Consider the following 18,468-nt stretch of genomic DNA (forward strand, 5'->3'; position numbering starts at 1 on the left):
CCGGGCTATTACCTCACGATTCCGATGATGATGTTGATGACTTATTGCCATGACCTTCGAAACGGGGCGGTGACAGTCACCTAACCTGCTTGAGCTAATAAGGCAATCTAAGTATATTTACCAGTACAGCAGTCCGGTCTATGTATTCTTAATCATTTCTCTTTCCTTAAACCCCATACACGCGCATATACCTTGTGGTATAAAGGTTAGGAACAGGGATTAGATGCCTCAGAAAGGCAGGCCAACGTTTCGATATTAGGACCTATCTTCATCAAAGGGGGCCTTGTCATCCTAATTAAAAGATGCACTTACCCTGTTCCGTCATCGTCAGTTGGCATGGTAATCCAAAATGAAGAATGGGGTGGACAGATGGAGAGAAAAAGACTATGGAGATTGACAAGTATTGCACGAAAGAAATTAGAATATACTACCTTGTATCGCTACCTATGCCTGTAATTGATCCGGTCGTATGAATTTCTTCCTTACTTTTTTCCCAGCAATACTCTAAACGAATCTTGCTTATTCCGGCTGCTCACTGGTTCATACTTTAATCCACTTTAAATCGCAGCGCTCATAGAAGGTGGACGTTTCCTACGGATCTCGCTGGGGGAATACCTTAGCATTCCTATGGGATGCGCTCAGTTCTCTCCGCATGTTTGCTGCCGAAGACATACGCCTCATATCGTTGCCTTGATCCGATATGTTTTTGCCCTTAGGCAACCAGCTCGGGAATCAAATGACAAGAGTTCGAATTGTAAAAAATTTGTTAGAAATCGTAAGTGTGTGTTATCCTACAAATGTTACTTCATAATTTGTTTCTTGCCATTCTTGTAAATCTCCATAGTCTTTTCCGTTTCCAACCTTTGCATCCAATTTACTGTCTTTGTATCTCTCGCTTTCTTTCTGATGACACGTGGTTGTCGATACACCCTTTCAGTTACCTTGTACTTCATTGCCGACTTTCTCGACCTCTTCCTGCGTTCGGTGTCCACGTTTTTGTTTTGAGGTACAGATATTTGTACAGATACTTAAAGCGCCCATTCATTTTCGTCCAGGTTCCTCAGTCTTTCTTAATAACTAATTTTGCTGAGCGATTTTGTAAGTTCAAAAGACTGACTCTGTCTTCCCAGTGGACGGGTTGCGGCATCACGCGGCGTCCCCGCGAAGTCCGCGCACGGCGTGGGCTCGAATCTGCCGTGTACCTGAGAAATTTCAGAGGAACTCTATTATCATTGAAGAGTGACACAAGTGCAGTTACCCAAGTTGGCCAGAGTGCGGCAAGTGTGGCACAAATTGGTACATACCAGTGCTCCAAGTCGGTATCAAAGTGGTTCATTGAACAGCGGCGCATACCTAGTGCACAAACCCTGTGACCCAAGCTGGTCCGACGGTTGGTTTCAAACCCTGTTCGCCTCAGCACGGGACCCCAGTGCGTTACCCAGTATGTAAGGCACAATGCAGTGATCCACGTTGGTGGGGAAATGGCTAGATATACAGATAGATAGACAGACAGGCATATAGATAGGACAGACAGCCGTCCCCGGAGAGGGCGTGAAGTACGTTAAGAATACTAATTATATTTAAATATTGTCTATAGTCTCACCTTCCCTACAAAAAAAGAAAGAAGAGCAAAAGACATACAAATCGATGAGCACAATTGATTAGCCCTCTGTAAATAAAAATTCAAGTACAAGCATATTTTCACGCCGAGTGATTTGAAATACAACGAATTAGCACATCGTCGTCGTTCTGAATACATCTGCATACGCACGTGAACTCAGTGGAATAAGAAGAAGAAACCGAGGATGCCCCGAGGTCCACTGCGGGTGGTCGACCCGATCATCGAAAGGCTACCCGTCGTAGGCGTCGTGGTGCTGTTGATATGGACGTACTACGCCTACGTGATCTTGCTCTGCGGCAGACTGGTCGAGAACGACGGGCTCCGTGCGTTGCTGGTGGTCACCTTCCACGCGCTGTTCCTGCTTTGCGCCTGGTCGTTCGTCTACACGACACTCGCCGGTAAGCTCTCCTTTTGCGTCGGTTCTGTTAATGCGTCTAGAAGCGCTCAGAAATGTTTATTATGTGTCAGTTTTCCGGTTTCAGGCAAAACTACCATACTCGCGAAGTTTATAGTTAGAGAAAATGTAGGGAAGGTTAGTCGCGATATGCAGGCACATTCTGAACTGTGTGTGCCGATTATAGGCAATATACAATTACTAAACACTCAATTTCGGTCGTTTGGAGGCGTTGTATGAAACGCTTCAAATGTTTCTTGCTAGCCCTGGAGGACCAAAAATGGCAAAGGTTTTATATTGCTTATGATTTCGTATTTCTTATGATTCATATTATGTCTCATGGACATAGTTAGCGAAATATATATGTGTGTGCGTGTGAAATATATTTGCAAATTTTTTTTTCGAAGGCTCGAATGCGGTATATGCAGAGAAAAAAAAACGTTGCCCTCATATGGGCAACGTTTTCAAGTACATGTGATGTAATTACAGGCAAATGAAATTCTTGAAGCAACTACTCGAAATAAACAGCTTTGCTGGAAATTGGGTTGTGATTGTGCAAGGTAACACAAGTCAACTGTCATTTTTCTCAACCGTCTGTAGACGGCAACAACCTGGATGGACATCAAGGTTGGACAGCGAATGAGAATGAGATGGACAGCGAAGGAGAATTTGCATAGATGTACTATCCAAATATACGTTTGCTAATTTTCATGAAGTGTGTGTTACTGGTTTCAGAATGAAACCTGCACATCTTGGCAAATTGAATGGGTGGAATTATGATTTCAGTACTCACCGACAGATTATATTTCAGCTAGAAACGATGACTTTTCATTTTCTAATTAACCGTCAGCATTTCCATCAGCACAGAAGAAGCACTTAAACGTTCATCGAACCCTTGCGTGGCTTTCTTACAGAGGTGAAAGGTAGGCGTAATGCGCACTTGTTTGTGTAGCTTGTACTGAATTCATATGTTATCACCGAGTACAGTTCGCAAGGACGCAAAAGCAGGAGCGGCGTGGTCTTGATTTCCACCCAATCGGAATGAGTCTCACGGTTAAAACAACAAGGCACATTACAGTATCTTTACCCGGTAAAGCAGTTCGCCTTGTTATTCGTGAGTTACGTACAGAGCTTACAGAACTCGCATCTCCCAGGCCCAGGTCTAAGCAGCTATCTGCATTCAGAGGAGGCGGCTGAGCACGTGATATGGTAGCTTTTAAGGCTTGTTATTCATGAAAAAGTTCTTACGCGAGAACTTTCAAGCGTGTTCTTTGGGAGTAACTACTGACGCATCACTTCTCGTCCGAGGAATGCATGGGCTTGCCGGCGCAATATTGATTGGCGTGCCCACGCGCACAATCTTGTTTCGATGGGGATTAAATGTGATAACTCCCGTGTCCCGTGCATTGGGGACACGTCAGATATCCTCAGGTGGTCAAAATTATTCCAGTCCCCCTCTACGGCGTGCCTCATATTCAAATTGTGGCTATGGCACGTAAAAGTAGAGTTCAAGTATATTCACATCCTTAGCCCGTTCCTCTAAACTAAATGAAAGCGATTTGCTAGCCTCGCAATTTTAAAACAGTGTTATGTTTTTTTGCCTTTGTTCTCATATAAGTGAAGCGCCAATGTCATTTTCACTGTGCAATTTACTTTTGTATAGTTTGTTGTGTGCCTTACAGCCGTAAATTGGGCGACTTTTGGTTGTATAATGTTTTATTTTTTGCCTTCTACTAAATCCCTGTCAGTTTTTGCCCTGCTTTTGTAATCCCTATCGGGATTGACTCTATCTATAAACAAAAAAAATTAAATGTGCTGCATTGTGCCCCCCGCCCCCTCCCTCCTCCTCCCTTATGTAACGCCCACGGGCACTTACGCTGGAATAAATGCAAATGCCAAATACTGAACTGTTGTCTACAGGCGCAGGGCGTATCCCGGCATACTTCAGTCTCAGCATCGACGAGAGACAGCGGCTGGACGCGCTCACGGACTTCGACGAGCGGCGGCTGTACCTGGACGAGCTGGGCGACAAGCGGGGCGTCCTGACGCTGGGCATGGACGGCCGCGTGCGCTACTGTGCCGAATGTCAGCGCATCAAGCCCGACCGATGTCACCACTGCTCCTGGTGCAGAAGGTACACGCGAGAGCGGCCGCTTCGAGTATACATCCGCAGCGCGAGCCTCAAAGGCACCGAAAACAGGAAAAAGAGTTGTCTGAGCTCTGTCGGAAAATTACCCTTCCACTTTACAAAAGCTATCACACTTACCGCAAGAAGAGATTTCGTAAGCCAGAAAAGACGGGAACATAAAAGACTGGTGGCGATGTCGCCTGGAAGTTCCCGCATCAGCTGCCCATGACGTCATGAATTTTGATGTGCCTAGTTAAATGTTTTTCAATAAAATAATCCCTACGTTGTATTTTTAAAAAGCCACAGATTGAACTTAAGAAATGGCAACGATGTTTACTGACCTACAACAGCCGAAATGCGAAAAAATACTTGGTCATGCGTGATGTCACACTGCCGCAACGGAAATGGGGTTCCAACACGAAAATTGAAAATGTAACTTTGACCGTGATTTTCCCTTGTAATAATCAAACTATTACCACAATATTGTTACGGTGAGGAAAGCAGACAATGTCGACGACGGAGAAGACGACGAAGTGGCAACAGCCTCTCTTTGTTCTCAGCTGCTGTCTATCTCTCTCTTTGTAAATACATCTTGTAAATAGTTTATACCCGTGACATTTTGGTGGAGGTGCTACGTGTGCGTCTTCGCCATGGAGCTCCACAGCGGATGTCTCACCCAGCCAGGGAACATGCATCCAGTGGCAGGCACTGCGTCTGCAGCTGCATCGCCGACTACGCTTACCCAATACGTTGCTCTACCTCAGCCGCAAGACCCCGGCAAGTTCAATGGCCTCAATGGTGCTGACGTATAGAAGACTGGTTGAAGATGTATGAGCGCATCAGCAAGGTGAGCAGGTGGGATCCGACCATAATGCTGGCCAATGTCTTGTTCTACCTCGACGGAACACCACGAACTTGGTATTACACACACGAAGAAGAGCTCACCAGCTGGGAGTTGTTTAAAGAGGAGCTGTCCCACGTTTTTGGCAATCCAACCGGTCGACAGCTAGCCGCCAAGCAACAGCTCGCCACGCGTGCCCAAACTGCTACCGAGTCATATGTCTTCTACATTCCGGACGTCTTCGCCCTCTGTCATAAAATCGACACGTCAATGCCAGAGGCGGACCAGGTTGGGCGCATTATCAAAGGCATCGCGGGCACGATGCATTCAACCTTCTGTTCTTTAGAAACCTATCGACTGTCGACGCCATCTTGAAGGAACGCCGTCGTTTCAAGCAGGCGAAGAGCCGCCGTACACATAATCAGTTCACACGGCTTCCAAATACTGCAGCGACCTCTTCTTGCACCGACCCAACAGACCAATCTATATAGCTTGCCACCACCAAGTGAAAACGTGACCCGCATTGTGCGCCGCGAACTTGAAGCAGCGTTTCCTGTCTCGCCTCAACAGACGTCTTGGACCAACAATGCTGAGACGATATCGCTGATCCAGTCCGTGGTTCGCCAGGAAATCGTTAATATGGGTCTCCCCAGTGCCTTCTCCTTGAGTCGTCCTCACACCGGCCCTGCTCCTATGCCTCGGTCCTATCGCAGTCCACCCTACAGTGCCCGTTATCCCTACAGTGCCCGGAATCCACCTGACTGGCGTACACCTTATGACAGGCCGATCTGTTCCTGCTGCAGGCCGAATCGGTGACGTTTCCCGTCACTGCCGTAGCCGTTGGCCATCGCCGCCTCGAAACACTTTCCGGAATTCAAGTTCGCCACGCAGTTCATCACCCCGTCGCTTCTACGATGCTTCTGACGGTGCTACGTCTCCTCGCCGCTATACTCGCTCGCCCTCACCTCAACATCGCCAGCCACTTCCGCCCCAGCTTCACCGCTCGCCCTCGCCGACCTACCCATGGACCATCCCAGCCGGAAAGCTAGGCAATGCGGCACCTCGGGGTAGTGCTGCAATGTCGAAATCGCCACAACATCCTCCTTTGACGCATGTTTACGAGACATAACCTCCTCGAAGACCACGTTGATGGCACACCCGCCACAGCACTCATAGATACCGGAGCGCACATATCGCTTATGACCATGCTGCCTTCGCCGCCATTTAAGGGAAATTGTTACGCCTGCCGTTACTCGGGTCGAACGAATCGCCGACGGCAGCACGGTGGCCGTAGTCGGGCTGTGTACTGCACGTGTGAGCATTTCCGGCCGCCATACTGTCGTCATTTTCACGGTGCTTGACCAATGCCGCCATCACTTCATACTAGGCCTAGACTTCCTTTCTGGCTATTCAGCGCACATCGATTGTTCCTAAAGTACTGTGCGTCTTGACCTGCCTCTGCTGGACGATTCTCCGACACGTCACGAAATTCGCCTAAGACCGACTGATTTTAATCCCGTTCCACCACAGGCCTTGACCTACATCGACATGACGCCATCTACTCCAGTTCCCGACGGTGATTACATCTCCGCTCCTATAACTGCCATCGTTCTCATCCACGTTACTGTCCCGCATACAATACTGAAAGTCACAGATTGCCGCACGTATCTCCCTGTGGTGAATTTCGGGCTCAAAAAGCAAATTCTGCCTAAAGATATCACCCTGACTACGATCACTGCTTTAGAAGTTCACTACGTTCAGACTTTTGCCGTCGATGCGTCCTGTGAACGTTTCCGGTCTGCCAATTGTACCGACCACGACATAAGAAAAATGATCGCCCCGAATCTCACACCTGTGGAGGCTGAACAGCTCTGCAGTTAATTGCTGTCGTACAAGGACATTTTCAACCTGAACAACCGTCCCTTAGGCCAGACATCACTTGTCAAACACCGTATACATACAGGCGATAATCCTCCCATCCATCGTTTGGCACTTGTGTGTGCAGTAGCGAAATCCCGCCCCTATTTATACGGCAGGCCATTTTCTATTGTAACCGACCACCACGCCCTGTGTTGTCTTTCGTCCTTAAAGATCTCTCAGGAAGGCTTGGACGATGGGCTTTGCGGCTACAGGAGTATTCCTATTCTGTGGTGTATAAGTCTGGTCGCCTACACAATGACGCTGACTGCTTGTCCCGTTACCCTGTACACACGCCCGCTAACGCCGACACGGATGTTTCCGCAAGTGTTCTTTCCATTTCTCAGCTTTTGGACATGGCCCACGAGCAACGCCATGACGCTGCCTTGAGGACCCTCATTGACCGAATGGAATCTGCTACCACTGATCCATCGTTACGGTGGTTCGTCCTCAACGACGAGATATTGTACCGCCGCAATTTTCACCCTGACATTCCTCCCCTTCTATTTGTCGTTGCCCAACACCTCCGCTTAGCCGTGCTTCAGGAGCTTCATGATGCACCTACTGCCGGACACCTTGGGTTTGCTCGCACTTACGACCGCCTGCGCCGCCGCTTCTACTGGCCCGGCCTCGCACGCTCCGTACGGCGATACGTAGCTGCTTGCAAGCCCTGCCAACATCGGAAAAAGCCAGCAATGTTTCCTGCCGGGTACTTGCAGCCGATCGCCATTCCAACTGAGCCATTCTTCCCCGTGGGTTTTGATCTCCTTGGCACTTTCCCCGAGTCCAGCTCTGGCAACAGGTGGATCGCTGTGGCTACTGATTACGCGACGCGCTACGCCATCACTCGGGCGCTTCCCACGAGCTGCGCGACTGACGTCGCCGATTGCCTACTCTGGGATATCATTTTAGTCCATGGCGCCCCGCGACAGCTCCTTACCAACCGTGGCCGCACTTTCCTCTCTCAAGTCATCGCCGATATCCTACGCTCCTGTTCGACCAAGCACAAGCTCGCTACCTCCTATCATCCCCAGACCAACGCGGCCTTACTGAGCGACTTAGTCGGACCATCACTGACATGCTATGGAAATACGTCTCACCCGACCACAAGGACTGGGATATTGCGCTACCCCATGTCACGTTCGCCTATAATTCGTCACGCCACGATACTGCTGAGTATTCACCCTTTTACTTGCTCTTCAGTCGTGACCCCGTATTACCATTGGACGCTTCGCTCCCCTTGGTACGAAATTCACGATCATGATGATGATGATGATGATTTATTGGGATCCCCTTTGAAACGGGGCGGCGACAAATAGTCACCTAGCCTGCTTGATTTAATCAGGTATACTATACATGTTCTTTATCTAGCATTTTTGTATACCTCTCATTATTTTTCTTTTTCAAAAATTTACCTTGTACCGCTGCCTATGATTTTAAGAGATCAGGTCGTATCCATCGTATCCATCCACCGAGTATGCCCGCGACGCCATCGCCCACGCTGACCATGCGCGCCAGCTTGCCCGTACTCGTTTGTTGGCATCGCAGGATTATCATCGCCGGACAATATAATCGAAACTACAATTCTTCGAGAATACTGTATCATCCCTGATGCAGCTTTTCTCTTGAGTGTTCCTCGAAGCGTACAGGACAAGTCGACTTGCTTATATGAGGTGATAGCTTATGTCGGGCTGTTCTCCCCATTTCGTGGTTTTATGTACATAAGTATATATATATATATATATATATATATATATATATATATATATACAGCCAACAGGCAATTAAGCACATATATAAAAGAAATTTCAATGCCGAAGGTTGAAATAAAACCCGCCTTCTCTTGCACAGTGGCTTGATGCCTAAACCACTAGACCACGGTTGCATGCCTATAAGGAGGTCGAATAAAACACCTTTACGAACGTCCCTCGTGCAAGTTAGCGCTTGGAGATTTTTGGCCCGTAAGGCGCGTCGCATTTATCCACAAATTACATTTCAAAAGTAAACCCGTGCATCTTCTGTAGCTGACGAGGAATATCAAAGGTACAGGATGCGTTCATCGCCGAAATTCGCTGTGCGTCTCTCATTGTAGTGTGGCGCTGTGGCGCGTTTCTACAAAGTAAATCATATCGTGCCTTGTGATACAGCGAGCTTAATTGCTGAATGAAAGTTCCGCTTCCTTTTTCAATACCTTCCATGGTGGCTGAGGGCTGCGTTCGTCACAGATATGTACAGCGTCTCTCTTATCATAATGCACCATTTAGCCTCGGTGGCGCATGAAACCTTCGCCACACCAATCCCCACGGTGCGTGCGATCTGCCTTATTTTTTTATATTCAATAATTACTTTCCCCCTCCTCCTCCTCCTCTATGGCCATTAGCGGTTGTTCCCGGTGAAGACAGAATAAACTAGCAGCGTGAAATCAGGAAAAATTGAGGGACACGCAGTACGCCTATACATAACGTGTTGCACAACGAGTATTACGTTTACAATACACTTTTGTAATGCAATAAGTTTATTGAAGAAGGACCTACTTTTCTACTGAGTGGTATGTTACTCGTACAGCTTCATGGCAAAGGAAATAGAAGGATGCCAACAAAACACGCGTGAAGAAGTTTATGATCTTCTGGCTTCCATCCGGAAGCCCGGACGTTTAGTACTTAACACTATTATCGTACACAGGGTCCTATTTCTTTTGTCATGATTTTACTGCCCTACCAGACGAGACGTCATGGAAGCATCGATTTCCTCATAAAGCGCGAAGTGCTAAGCGAGCAGAACACGCAAGAGGACGAATAGAGCCCACATTTCTATGGGCACATGAATTAAGGTGACGTTCACGTCAAGTATCCGTTCGTAAGCGCTTCTACCTTCTGTCGCCGAAGTAACATTGCGGCCGCCGTGGTCGCAAAATGAATATAAGAACCACGAGTTTAAAGGCAAAACTACTATCATTACTCCGAGACACAGGTGACCGCAATAGAAATCCTTGATTCAATCGCTTGGCTTGTCCGTGCTTCACTTGAGTTTTTAACAGCGAAGCTGTTCAACCCAGCAGCAAAACATGTGCGATTCACGAAAAGCCAGCCGCGCCGTAGTCATGGCAACCATCAAAGCCGCAGCTGTCCTGCCACTGCGTTGCCTAGCAACCACATTGGGGAGCCTCGCGCGCTTTACTCGGAAGAGAGAAAGTGAACATGAGAGCGAGAGAGAGAGAGAGAGTGCGCGCGTCGCGCGCTATGATCGCTAGAGAGAAATAGAAAATCAGCGCGCGCGAGAGACAGAGAAACAAATTGTAGCAGTGCCAATGAGGCAACGCGCAGAGGTGCTGCCGACGCCAACCGCGCTTCTTCGTTTCCCCGCATTAGCGCCGAACGCTCGCGGTGTCCGTGACTGCAGCAGGCGCCTCTGGCTGCTGCTCGGCCGAGCTCTCACCAGCTGTGCGCTACTGCGCAATGCGCCGTGACGTAATCCCGGCGTTTTGTCTGCTGTGCGCAGCCCGTACACTGTGCATAGCTTTAGCCCCACTTCCCCTACGTGTGCTCGGACTGCAAGGGCTTCGCGAGGCGTTCCCCGATGCCACGGAACACGACGAAATGCTTATACACTTCGTATAACTTAGCATCACTTTGCATTACTTCGTATAACTTCACTTCGTATAGCCATGAGCAGCTAGGAACCGATCAGCTCCGCTGTGTCTTCAGCCTTGCGCCACTAGTGCAAGCTACCCCGATTTTCCTTTAATCGATTCGAATTGTCGTCAATGCAAGCAACGTCTACGCACTGGTCTCCATAGGTGCCTGCTCAAAATGGACCACCACTGCCCGTGGTTCAACAACTGCGTCTCCTTCACCACCCAAAAGTCGTTCCTGCTCACTCTGGTTTACTCCTCTCTGCTGGCCGGTTTCGTGGCGGCCACCTCCGTCATACACGCCGTCCTCGCGTGGTTCGACCCGGGCCTCTCGTTTGCCACGATCAACGTCAGCGCACTCGTCGTCGGCGGCATCTACCTATCGATCGGCCTCGGCAGCTTCTTCTACTTTCACTTGTGCAACGTGTACCGCAACGTGACCACGCTCGAGCACATGCGTGCGACAATGTTCAGGGAGGCCGAGGACTCGTTCGACATCGGCCTCGCCAAGAACATCGAGCAGGTAAGTGTGCCTTTCTTTTGATGACCACAGCGTTTGCTACTGCAAAATGGCACGACAATTTAGAATCGAACTGCACTTATTGTCAGTATGCAGGGTAACGTTCGATTTGTGCTGTAACACGGCTCCCGCGGTCAAAGGTGCTCCAAGATTCCACGGCGGCACGGACGCACAAAAGAAATGGTAATATTAAGTACCAGTAACTGGAACGGTGTGTAGTTCAAATTTTTGTATGTCGGCACCCCCGTGGCAGTATTGGATCCCCTTTGACCACGGTCACCATGTTGCAGCTCATATTGCACGTGGCTCAACACATATGAATTGACACCTTGACAATCCCCTCGTCTGTGATAGCATTAGCTGTTCATCACTTCTATTCAAGGTTTGCTGTACATCTGGCACAAAACAAAAAGAAAAAAAAACAGGATGCTTAGCATTGTGAACTTGATAAACGTACACAGATGCACCAACTTGTGCTAGCAACACTATCAAGCTGGTAATTCTTTAGAAAACATTGCTGAGTTTCACCGAGCACGACAATTCCTTTAATGCCGGGTCGGGCTGCGGCTCGCTACTTAGCACAAACGATAACAGCGCATTTCAATTGGGAATACAGTGGTGTTATTTATATGGTACTTTTAACCTAATCAGAAAATCACAATGACAAAAGTTGCAAGGAAGAATTCAACACGTTTGAGGCAACCAAGAGATGATTTTATATTTTATAAGTCGTGAAGGTGACTTCGGAGGCGATGATTTCGGAGGCGGTGACTCATCGCCTCCGAAGGCGATGAGTTTCAACGCTTTCGTTCCTTGCGCAACATTTCATCATGCACTACCGCACGGACGTGTTTCGCTGTATAAGAAAGTACTGTAGCTCATTTTCTTTCTAAGGAATAAAAGTGCACAACAGTAAGCGATCCACAGAAATACGGCGTAAAAACCGCATGAAACCTGAATGTGCGAGAGTTACCGCCATTATATTTTGTCAACCAAATTGCTTGCAGAATTACCTAGAGCGCAGAAAAAACAAACAAAAAACAAGCAGACTCAACTCCAGTGGACATCAACGCGTAAAGCGAAGCATTCTTGGTGTGATTGGCTCATGAACCACGTGTGTCTACATGAAGCGTGGCTTCCGAGGTATAAATATAAGTATTAAATTAAAGAGCAGCATGTTATGCGAATAAATTATTTTATTTGCAGTGAATTATAGAGAGGCTGCATACTATATACAGATATCGAAGTGCTGTGCATCGTATATCTATTGTTTGTTTACATTTTCAGTGGCATCCATAGTGTCGTGTTGCACTCGATTCGTTTCTGATGCTTCGGTTTCTTCTGGTGCAATAGCGGATCGAAACTCGCCAAGCGTCTCAACTCGCTTACTTGCCCTCGAGAAATTATGTTCTATGTCACTTGTCGACGCATGCGTTCGTGGCGTATTGGCTTCAATGTCAGGCCTGTGTGGTAGAGGTCTTGTATTGAAGTCCTGCGGGTCGGACGATCTTATTAATGTTTATTCATACATTCATAACGCCGTGTACTCTGTTGAAAATTATGAGTTTGCAAATTCACAAAGCCGTTTGAAGCCAAAAGGACGAAGTTTAGGCAAATCCTATGTTGTAACCATCATTCCAGGCTTACAGAACCCGTACACACTAGAGCCTCAGTTCTATCGGCCCACGAAAGCAGCGGGGCACAAAAAAAATCGCGGTTGGTTTCCAAGAAAGCTCACTCTTTTGGCACTAATAATAATAAATTTCAAACCTGTACCGCGCCAGAGTCTCACAGGGGACAGGGACACGCTAAGGGCGCGACACAATGCAACCGCTGTATTGTCTCTTCTTTCACTGTCCATTACCCCTATAGCGGTGGTATTGCATAACGTCTAACCAGCAAGCTTCCCAATACAATGTGCCACGCGTGGCCTCTTCACAGGTGTTCGGTCGGTTAAAGCCTCTCTGGCCGCTCCCGGTGATGACCAGCCTTGGTGACGGCACCCGCTTCCCCACGAAGTTGCACCCCGACCCCAACAACCTGCAGCTTCCGCTGGTCCGCCCAGTGAAGGATGCCCCTGCTGCCATAGCGGGGAGCTTGTGTGCAGGTTAGCGCATTTCTGGAGCTAAATGAAGCGGGTTATATTCTACACGTTGCATCAAAAAACGAGTGACAGCATCAGATACGGGTTGTACAGATGGAAGCACAGCGCTTTATTCGTTGCCGTCTGTATCTCCTGTGTCTCGCGCAGTTTCTCGATGTTTGCGCATTTGGATAACTCAGCATCGCAGTTCACCAAGTGATGGTAAGCAATTGTATAGAATTCTGGGGTTTTACGTGCCAAAATCACCATTTGATTATGACACACGCTCTAATGGGCCATATCACACCGGATAACACACCGGGTTCTACGGTGTTGACAAATGCACATTATGTTCTTCTGTCGTTCTGCCTGCGCAACAACAAAGTATATAGAAGCAAAGCAAGCATAGCTATGATTGCTTGCTACGCATTGTTTTCATACAGAAAGTAAGTACACCAACGATAGTACCTAGGCAGGGGCAGAACGTGCACGTGAGCACTATGTGGGGTGCATGTGTTGATCACGAGCTAAGTTAGTTCAAACAGCTTTTGACGATCAGGCGTGCCATTCCCTTAGTCAAGCCAACTTATAGTGACGGCTCCATTTGCCTTCGACTGAAAGTGTTATTCTCTAAAGTGATAGTCAATGTATAGGCGTCAAAACAACCAATGTTGTTAGCCACACAAATTCTGCCAGATAAGTCTTTTTAAAATACTGAGAGAACAGAACCGCAAAACACATCACTACAGTTATAGCCCTAGCGTCACCACTCTTCGCCGCCAACGGCCTCTGCTTTCTACTGTGCTCATGCTATTTGACGCGCTCCATAAAGCATCCGCAGAGGTGTCACATTGTTGGGGAATAAATGGTACACATAGATCAACAACGCTGTAGCAAAGCGTTGCGAGTTAATACATGTGTACTCAAAAACAGGTATCTCAAGGCAGCTCATCGTGAAACGCAATTGCGCCTCCAGTGCAAGCAACGCATATTTTTTTCCCGTCAGCCACAGCTTCGCCGAGCAGGGGGAGAGCGAGCTGAGACAGGTTTCGAACAGAAAACTGGACACTCGTCGCTTCCGAAAGTCTGCAGCGAGGGATTGATAATCTTAGAATTCTCAATCTCCACTGGCATGTCAAAAAATTATGCGTAGATGTGCTATCGCAAACACCAGAGACCAGCGGAGATGGGGGAAGCCCAGCAAAGGTTAGAATAAGTGTGTGATTTGCCGCTACTTTACTAGGCTTGCCACAGCTCCGCTGGTCTCTGGTGTTTGCGTTAGCAGAGCCACGCATTTTTTTTTTGTCTCAAACTGAGCACCGAGTGCATGTGCAGAATGATGACTGTGTCCCCTGCCGAGAAATGTATAATAAAAACGCATATATATATATATATATATATATATATATATCATCAATATGCGCCGATGCAATGCATTTTGTACTATTCTTTCCGTCACCAATGGCGGAGAGTAGATGCTCGAGCAGCCGTCACCGTCCGTTCGTTAATTTAATAAAATTGCCTGTTAAACTTATTTTTTCCTGGCTTTAACATCATCGTTTCGATGGCCTTATTGAAGCAGGGCGCTCCAGGATGCAGCGGCAATTCACGCGATTTTAAAAGTGCCATTTGTTAAGATATTCGTCGATTAAATTTAACCAACACAGGGAGCAGCTCCGAAAGCCATGCCCACATGATGCTTCGCCTCTCCTTTTATTTATTTTCACCAAAGAGCTCACCTTGCACGCGAGCCTCCAATATTCTTATCTCACGAAGCTGCTTACGTGTCGTCACAAGCGCCTGCTTCAGAATCAGAACAAAAAAAAAAGAAGTGAATTTTCTATAAGTATAGTTAAACGATGGCTGGCGTTTTTAAAATTGTCTAACTCGTTCTATATCCTCCTGCGCCGCCCCGCTCCAACACTGTCATTGCAACGTGGGCCTTGATACCACAAACTGAAAAGTTGATCAACAGATTTGAGTTAACTACCAAAAAGATTGCGACTGCTATTGCCCATCTATAGTGTGTGCTAGGCTACAGGGTTGAGTAGTGCCGAAAGCATCCTCGTATAGGTTAAATCGTTCTGTTGAATGAATTGTATCGTATTAAAATAGATCCGCTGGTATGCACCGCTCACTGACGCCAATCTCAACTGCATTTGAAATAATTCACTTAACAATGCTCTTTGGCAATGTTTCATTTCGTTACGTCTCATTTTGGTAGCTCTCATATTGCTCAGTTGTCTTGCCCATGTCGCCGTGATCGTCCACTTCGCTTGCGCCATGTTTGTGTGGTTCAATAATTCGCATTATAACCCGTCAACGAACTTGTTTGTATATTCCTATCATGTTTTCAAACGCGAGGCCTGCCGATTCGCGTTATTTGGGTGGGTATGAAATGGCGCTTCAGACCTCTCTGCTTCAAGCAGGTGTACTTTCACCTCCTTGTCAAACTTCAGTGTTGATAATACTCGTCTTTCTGCACGCAGTGATACCGCCACGTCCGGCACTGGTTCCTGCCGCTCTTCCGGCAACAGTTGTCCCCGGAATTGGATTCACCCAGCCACCGCTGCCCGTGAGAGGCCCCTCGCTTGTCGGCCCTACGCAAACAGTATCCAAGTTCGCCGACTACCCCCGAATGACGCTGCAACAGCCAAGCAGGACTGCCGCAGCCCAAGGGGCGGCGCAAAGACTGGCTGCGCCCCAATGAAGAAGCTTTTCTTGAATATATGTGCATGATAGAGCATTACGCTTTACAGGGATTCACAATCCAAAGGTTTCATTTGATAAAATACAAGTTCTATAAAAAAGGGAGATAATAAAACTTGTCGCTTGCATTTCTTCAGACTGAACTACTCAAAGATTTGTTTTTTCTTTTCTTTTTTGTTTTGTTTTTGTTTTCGCTGACAAACACAACCTTTGTATGATGTAGCCTGCTACTGTTGCCCCAATTGTATTAACCCCCATTTGTTTCCTGTTTAGGAGGTCCCCCCGACAGTTTTTACTTCGGGACCTCCGACTGTGCAATTATACTTCACCTGTTATGTTTTTTTGTACTACCGATGAAAATAAATTCAACTTCAACAACAAATAAAACGAGTATTGGTTGGGCGAGGGTAAGTGCGCGTCACACACGCTCGCCTAAACTCTAGACGTATCGCCTGCGAATTGTCCATCGACAATTTGCAATACAGCATGCAAGTACACGTAAATTCGTTGTTTATATATGATCGCCTATTGCAAAAAAATAATAGCCAGGTGGTCATATTGGCGGAAATGACCTGCTCGCGTTTACACTGATAGTCAGTGCGTACGTAAATTACGGTTCTAATTACTGCGAATGGATCGGCACGTTATCGGGATCTCTTTTGTAAGGTAACGTTATTCGGCGCGTTTAACGTATGTACTGATTACGTGCGTTAATTACTGTCGTTGACAAACATATAGCATGCATATACCTAAATGCTGTATGCATACATATAACTAAATGCCATGCTATGTGAAATACGGCATATGCAGGTTATATTGCCGCATCAGTCCATCACTAAATTTACTCACACCAGATCTTACATTCTTGACAGCATTATTCCTCAGAATCTTTAGAATGGCAGCCGACAAACGAATGTCATGAAACGAAACACTGACAGCGCATGCTTTTTATCTTAAGTCTTCGAAGACTTAAATATTAAACTACGAAACTATAACACAGCTCAAACCTGCAAAACATATCTGATTGGCGCGGATTTGGACAACCTCCGGGATCGGCCCGTGGTTTGAACCCTACCCGTTACGGAAAATTGATGGTAAATTGGCTAAGAAAGATGTTGGCTTTAATTAATAAACACAAATTAAATTGTCCGATGGCAGGATTCAAACGGAGGACCATTGTAGCACAACAGCTTGTTTCTGCTTTTGTTCGCTTTCTGCTGTTCTTACGCTTACTTCAATTGCTAGTACAGCTACGGGTCTCACACTTCATGTAATATTCTAACATGATGCTATCGCATTCATTGCTTCCCCCTTATGGAGAAACTCTGATATATTTTTTCTTTAACAATGTTTGTTTTCTCCTTACCTAGCCGTGCTTCAATCGCCGCTTCCATAACCACCCTTGCTGGTGTCGATGACAAATAGTTCTGGGCCGCTTGTCACCTGAAGCTTCGCAATCCATTTGACTTGACCTTGCCTATAGTAGCTATGCTAGTGCATGTCGGATCGGGGTTTATGCGGCGAAGCACCACGTTCCTTACATTGCGCAATTATGCCTTTGCGTGCTAATTGTCAGAAGGCCAGCCGAGAAGCTCCTGTGAAACGTTAGACCAAGACCACTCCGTGGTCCAGGCGCTGGAACACTGTGATGCTTCGTGTGCACCGCACGGTGCAGCTCGAAGCCGGGACGCCCAGGCGCGGCGCTGAAGGAGCAGTAGCCAGAGACTAAGTGACAACGCCGACAAAACCGTGCAGTTCAAAAGCGCGAAGTGGACGCACGTCGTGACCGCTGTGAGCGTGTTGCAGTACAACTCGAGGCCGACGCAAGCCGACAACACCCTACAAGAACCCGTAGTTCTTATCGATGCTACTCGCGGTAACCGAGTTCTTTCTGTGCGTGTGTGTCCGCGCACGCCACGCCACGCGTGTTTGCTTAGCCAGCCTATGTTCATTGCAATTCGTACTGCCACTAATGTTACGAACCTTACTTCGTGAATTATTCTAGCATGTTGCAATCGTATTCGTTGCTTTGGCTGTCTGACGAAATTGTGTTTTTTTTAACTAAGTAAATCAATAAAAGTTGTCCGTCAACCGGATTCGAACGGAGGACATCTAGCCCCAGAAGCCTGATACTCTATGCAGTACGCCACGCTTGCTTTTCCCCCATAACGGCGTGCCTCATAGTCGGATCATAGACTGGGATAACCAATCCCGGAAACACACCCATATATATATATATATATATATATATATATATATATATATATATATATATATATATATATGGGTGTGTATATGACATGGGTGTTTATGTATTGCGTCTGTGTATGTCCTGCTGTATGCCCCCCCCCCCCTAATGTAAGGCCCACAGGTCTTTAAGGTGAAATTCAATATATAAAGGGGGGTGCGCAGTGATTCGCCCCTACCTCAGCCCCACCTCACACAGGCATACCTTGAATTTTATCGACTTCAACTGCAAGTTGAATCGCCTTCCACTATTTGTTTGTTTTTTTGTTTTTTTTTTTTTTAGTTGAGAACGACTAAACTTGAAGCGCTACTAGTATAACTTCAGATGTTCCCTTAAAAATCGCCTTTTCTGTTCACAGGAGCAGGCTGTGACCAAC

General features: G+C 47.1%; 2 protein-coding genes across 2 annotated transcripts; both read left to right on the top strand.

Annotated features, from left to right (window-relative positions):
- Positions 1–1,805: 1,805 nt before the first annotated feature.
- LOC119462315 (palmitoyltransferase ZDHHC2) lies at positions 1,806–12,351 on the top strand. The gene is made up of 4 exons (XM_049672929.1): positions 1,806–2,019; positions 3,936–4,149; positions 10,698–11,055; positions 12,340–12,351. The coding sequence occupies exons 1-4, from the start codon at positions 1,806–1,808 to the stop codon at positions 12,349–12,351; spliced, it is 798 nt and encodes a 265-aa protein (XP_049528886.1).
- Positions 12,352–13,000: 649 nt separating this feature from the next.
- Positions 13,001–15,860, top strand: LOC125947527 (uncharacterized). The gene is made up of 2 exons (XM_049672425.1): positions 13,001–13,159; positions 15,625–15,860. The coding sequence occupies exons 1-2, from the start codon at positions 13,033–13,035 to the stop codon at positions 15,843–15,845; spliced, it is 348 nt and encodes a 115-aa protein (XP_049528382.1). The 5' UTR covers positions 13,001–13,032; the 3' UTR covers positions 15,846–15,860.
- Positions 15,861–18,468: the final 2,608 nt, after the last annotated feature.

This window comes from Dermacentor silvarum, chromosome 8 (genome assembly GCF_013339745.2).
Source record: "Dermacentor silvarum isolate Dsil-2018 chromosome 8, BIME_Dsil_1.4, whole genome shotgun sequence".
Classification (NCBI taxonomy): domain Eukaryota; kingdom Metazoa; phylum Arthropoda; class Arachnida; order Ixodida; family Ixodidae; genus Dermacentor; species Dermacentor silvarum.